The following is a 5,480-nucleotide window of genomic DNA, read 5'->3' as shown; positions in this document are numbered from 1 at the left end:
GACATATAACACCTTCATGCGGCGTCGGAACCGCGTAGGAAATTCACAGCCGCACCGGCAGAGCTCCAGAATGTGCGACTCGGCCGGCTCACGCGCGGACGCGCTACAAGTGCGAGGGCCCGCCCAACGCTGCTTGCAGCTTTAATGTTCAGTTTGAGTTGCTGCATTTTGGTCTGGTCCTGTCTGCTCCCCTCAATTGGTTTCACCTACTTGCCTGTGTCTGTGTTCTGTCTAATTACCTCACGTCCTCCACCTGGTCTTGGTCTCGTCCTGCTCGTTCCCTGTTTAAGAAAGCAGGCTTAACAAACTCTGAGCTTATTCCTGAGCTCTGAGTTGATTGAGCCTGAGGTGGGAAATTCTGAATTTTCGGTTCCAGAACAGCTGATCAGAATCAGTTCAATCAGCCCTGAGTATTGTTGAGCCTGATGGAAGCACATGCCATCATCAATGGAGCGCCGATACTACCATTCACTCTGGCAACGGGTAAATAAAGACAGAGCCTCCATTTTAATCGGGTGGAGCTAGTAATATGAATGCGTGCCAATGCAGACTATGATGGGCTCTAAAACGCAGGAGTGGAAGAAGGATCAATGACTTCACATTATTAGGCTACTACACAGCGTTGCTCATTCATCATTTACCAGACTGGAATTTCCTTAATGAATGATAAAGTGCTACAGCCCATTACATTCGATTTTAAATAGGAAGGCTATATTTATTAAGCTGTAACCTGACGGGACTAAATGCCGGTAGTAATCGCTACCTAATTATGAAAATAGGTAGGCCTATAGATCAAATACAAGACACAGTTTCTTCGTGGACCTGTGATTGTAAAGTCATACTCATCAGGTTAGCCTATTAACTATTTTTTTGCAGTGGAAAATGTGTCTATAGATTAAAGTTTGACGTCTATTTTACATTAATAAAATCTTACTCATTTCGTATTTTATTAATACTGTCAAAACACATAAAAAACCCCACATTCAATCAGCAGCTAATAAAGAAACTCACTTTTAAACCTTATTTAGGCCTATTTGTTTCAGCTTCACGCATCATCCTCACTCAGAAAGTCCCATTATCTCCAGTTGATAACGACAATAGGAATGTTCCACTCTGTGCGACTAGCCTACAATATGAAAGATTACTATCCAACGAAGGTTAAAATGAAGGGCAACTGGACTTGGTTGAAGCTACTGGAAGACGTCTTCAGAACTGAAGAAGTCCTTTGGATAAGGGACGAAACGTCTTCCAGTAGCTTCAACCAAGTCCAGTTGCCCTTCATTTTAACCTTCGTTGGATAACTATGACCTGGATGACTGAGAATCTTCATAGACATGAAAGATTACTGTTCATTGATCAGTTTTATAGGTTACATAATAAACGGTGATTACAGCAGTAATTTAGTGCACAGTGCTTTAGTGCAACTGTCCACAGAGTCACAGCGTTAAAGACGGACATAGATTTTATTCTGTGCTGAGGGTAAATCCACAATGTGTGGAGATCTGTCCATAAATGGATGACAGATTGATCATAAAGCGGTCATTTTCAAGATCATGTTGGGTGAAAAACTAATAGCCTAACTAACTGGGATTTTAAAGTTTTTAAAGTCGTAAATGCGTTCAGATATGTGCTTTGATATCAACAGAATGAATGAGGAAATGAAACGGCAGCCGCCTCAGGCTCCGCGGGAGGGGAGGAGTTAGAAAGAAACTGATGGTTTCCCAACTTTTTCATCAGTTACTGATCTAGGAATTATCTGATCTCGCTCTCTGAAACGGAAAACTCAAGAGTTTCCCTCATCTCAGGCTTAACATACTCGAAATTTTCACTAATCCCGCTTTCTGAAACGGGGCCCTGTTCAGTCTTTGTGACATCCTTGTCTAATGTTGAGTGCTCTCAAGTAAGCTTGTGTCAGTTTAGTTGTTGAGCTAATAAATATTTAGGAACTACAACCTCCTCACCTGTTGTCTGCGTTTGGGTCCACACCTAAGTCTGCACTCAGCCATCCCTCGACAGTTTTGGTTTTGCCTTTTTGTGGCGTTCCTACATGAACTGTCACTAAACGCAGTTATGCATCTACTCAAATGTATACTTTCAGTAAAAACACATGTAATGTGTATAGGATTTGGGATGTGTTTTATTACTTTTTTTTTTAAATTATATTCATTGCACTGTATATATTTTCCCAACTTAACAGTGTTGTTATCCCAAACATAAGTTAGGATGCTGATAGATGGAAAAAGAATTTTCATATCAAAAGCAATATATTATTTACTATTCCATCGGAACAAATTTTACCGAAATATAAAGTAATTGGTCCAGCCACAATCCTAAACCCCTTATTGGTCAGAAAACATTAAGATGCAATGGTGAGTTTTACTAAGCAATTAAACAGCATTGTATTTACATAAGTACTGTATAGGGGCATTTATTACAACAAGCCACTCTGAAATTATTAGTCTTTCTTTAGATGTCTTTTTCTGCAAAACTCTAAATATAAAAATCGTAAATATAACTTCTGAAGATAATTATCAAACACCAAGAGTATACAGTAATCTACAAAACCCTATTATTACAGTGCAACCTGTCATTTATTTTTGCCAACACATGTCAGTGATGATCATTTTCTTGTTTTTATAGTGCAAAATCATTGAGCAAGCAATGTCAGGTTTTACTTTTTTTTCTTCATACAATATTATAGAAACCGATGCTGTTATAAGTTATTCAACCCTGATAACACTTTACCAGCGACATAGGGCAGGCATATATGTATGTATACACACATGTTTTTATAAGTTCGTGTGTGTACTTCTACACATTCATAAAAGAATAACAAACCAATCCAGCCAAAGGAAATTACATGAACAGCAGGGCAACTGTTTTACTGACATAGTGTGCAGTGAGTAAAGCTGTGGGGTCTTTTCCCCTCAGCGATACAGACACATGTTGGTGCTCCGATATAGGTACATGTAGGCGTCACAAAAGAGACGTTTAGCCACACCTTTCATGTCTCGAGGCACCTGATTGGCCAACTCCACTGGCGACATTTCCAGGTAGTCGCCGACCTCAGGGCAGGAGCGGACCTCGGGGATGTTGTAGCCGTCTCGCTCTCCTGAACACAACGCACAACTGAGCAAAAGAGTATGTGTATAAACGGTGCATATACTGAGACAATGAAACGGAGCACTCACCTTGTCTGTCTGCCATGCTGTCGAAGAAGATCCAGTCTTGGCTGTTTGGTCCGTATTTGATGAAAGACACGTAGTGGCTGGTTTCAATGCAGAGCACAGCGAACAGCTCCAGTTTGTCTCTGGTCAGAGGGTGAGTTATGTCGCAAGCCAAGTAAGCCTTAGGGATGTCCAGAGCAACTAGCTTATGGTCTCGGCGTTGAGGATGATTGTGTACCTAGGGGGAAAAAAAAAACACATGCAGTTAGGGCTTCAATAAAATTGAGTGTTTATATTTTTACTTCATTTTAATTTAAGAAATTACCACATTTAATTATCAAAATGGTTGTTGATTATTTTTCTTTATTTGACAGGGTTTAAGCACTACACACACACGACACCCCGCAATCTGTAAATGAAGGATATGCACAGGATGTCACTATGCCCGCTCCCCTCTCAGTGGCAAACACGAAACAATCAGCATCTGGCCTTTGTTGTCGTTTTTATCCTATAAAAGCCTTGTACACCTTTTTAGGACAGGTGCTATTTAAATGAAGTTTATTATGATCGATCCATCCATCCATCGTCAACCGCTTATCCTGCGTACAGGGTCGCGGAGGGCTGGAGCCAATCCCAGCTGACATCGGGCGAAAGGCAGGGTACACCCTGGACAGGTCGCCATTATGATTATTTGGGTTGTATCACATGGAAAAGTGATGTCACTCCATACCTCTATATTCAACAAGCATTTAATTTAGCTAAAGACGGCACCTGAGATGAACACTTCTTGCAGAAGATTTTGAATCCCGTCTGGCTGAAAAGGGTGTCTTTGAAACAGTCGTGGCACTCTTCCTGGGCCAAGTTTCCACATATCATGCACTGCTGAGGACCTGAAACACACACCACATGTTGTATTCACTGTGTTCATCTGTGTTAAATCAAAATTAGTGCGTGTGTGTGTCCGTCCTCACCTTCAGACAGGAGGTCTGTGACGTCCAGCTCCAGAGAGGGAATGATCTTGTCAAACATCTTAAATTTCTTCCCAAAGCGAGGCATCTGGAGGATGAGGCAGGATGGTACCTGCAATTAGAAGACCATGAAATAAGAAGATCACACACTGCACAGACAGAATACGCAAAAATGAGCTCATCCCAGGAGGTGAGAGGATCTGCTGACAAAACTGTCCAACAGAGCCATCTACTGGATAACCTCTAAGAAGAAAAAGAAAGCCTCAGATAAATAGATCTCCTGACCAAACAGATGAAAACAAAATTGAATTAAGTTAAGTTGATATAGTAGCATACACACTAACAATTTGATACAACAATATTCATGGACCCTTTAACATCATGCTCTTAGGAGATCTGGGAACTGAGCCACCAACTCTATTCAATCTAGAAAGTATATCACCTGAACTGCTATTTTTGTTGGACAAAAACATAAGAAACCCATATCGGAATATGTACTACTTAATTGATAACATTAGCTGATTAACTGAACTAAATTTTTTAGTTAAGAAATTGCAATTCCTCGTTACTGAGCAGATTATATTGTATGTATTGCAGCTATGCCAGTAACGTATTAACGCATTAATTACATAAGTGCTGCATTTAAAAAACCCAGAGACATTCCTGAAGCATCCTGTGTTTCCTTACATTACAGCGGTTGCCTGTACAGAAGTCCTAGTTGATGTAAGCATGGACTCTCTCTCTATTTGTAAAGCTACAACAGATTCAGCTCTTCTAGAATTGGTTTCAGTTTGTAATTATGAGCACTGAAGGCTGAAGGAGCCACAGGTAAGTACACTGGCTGAAAAGGGTGTCTTGGTGACCTGTAGCAGCCAGTACACATTATCCAGCTACTTATAGCAGGTTAGAAGCCAACACTACTGCTAATTGTTCCATCAAATAACATTAATTAGCACTGCAGTATATGAAGAGTGTAATGGGATCTCACCTCTGCCAGCTTGAGTCCTGCACTGTAGAATGAATGCTCCAGCAGCTGCTGGACTGTAGGCAGCACCAGGCTGTGGTTCTGGTCTAAGAAGATCTGATAGCAGTAACTCTCCTGCACTTTCCCACTAGCTGAGCTAAATGGCAGAGGGAGAGAAATGTGAAGCATAAATGTAGCTCAAAAGTTTATTATAGTCAGGCTATTTATAAGGAAATAATAATTAGCTGTACAGTTTGAGTAGAGGATCCAGTGCAAGAATGTGGTGCATGATGACAGTAAGGAACTCCTCTGGATCTGAAAGACAATGTCCACATTAACAGTCACTTTAAACCCTCCAAACAAAAACACATCAGCTGTTTT

The 5,480-nt window shown here is 40.8% G+C and overlaps 1 protein-coding gene across 2 annotated transcripts in view; it reads right to left on the bottom strand.

The window, feature by feature from the left end:
* Positions 1–2,119: 2,119 nt before the first annotated feature.
* Positions 2,120–5,480, bottom strand: part of cyldl (cylindromatosis (turban tumor syndrome), like) — a 10,422-nt gene continuing 7,061 nt past the window's right edge. For both annotated transcript variants that reach the window (XM_046050400.1, XM_046050401.1), the window contains 2 exons: positions 3,192–3,405; positions 2,120–3,112 (listed from right to left, as the gene is read on the bottom strand). In XM_046050400.1, coding sequence (XP_045906356.1) covers positions 2,928–3,112; positions 3,192–3,405 — 399 coding nt within the window. In that variant the 3' untranslated portion in view covers positions 2,120–2,927. The remainder of the gene's footprint in view (positions 3,113–3,191; positions 3,406–5,480) is intronic.

The sequence above is a fragment of the Micropterus dolomieu genome, linkage group LG05, assembly GCF_021292245.1.
Source record: "Micropterus dolomieu isolate WLL.071019.BEF.003 ecotype Adirondacks linkage group LG05, ASM2129224v1, whole genome shotgun sequence".
Taxonomy (NCBI): domain Eukaryota; kingdom Metazoa; phylum Chordata; class Actinopteri; order Centrarchiformes; family Centrarchidae; genus Micropterus; species Micropterus dolomieu.
The sequence above is the reverse complement of the archived record's forward strand: the minus strand, read 5'-3'. Positions and strand labels throughout refer to the sequence as shown.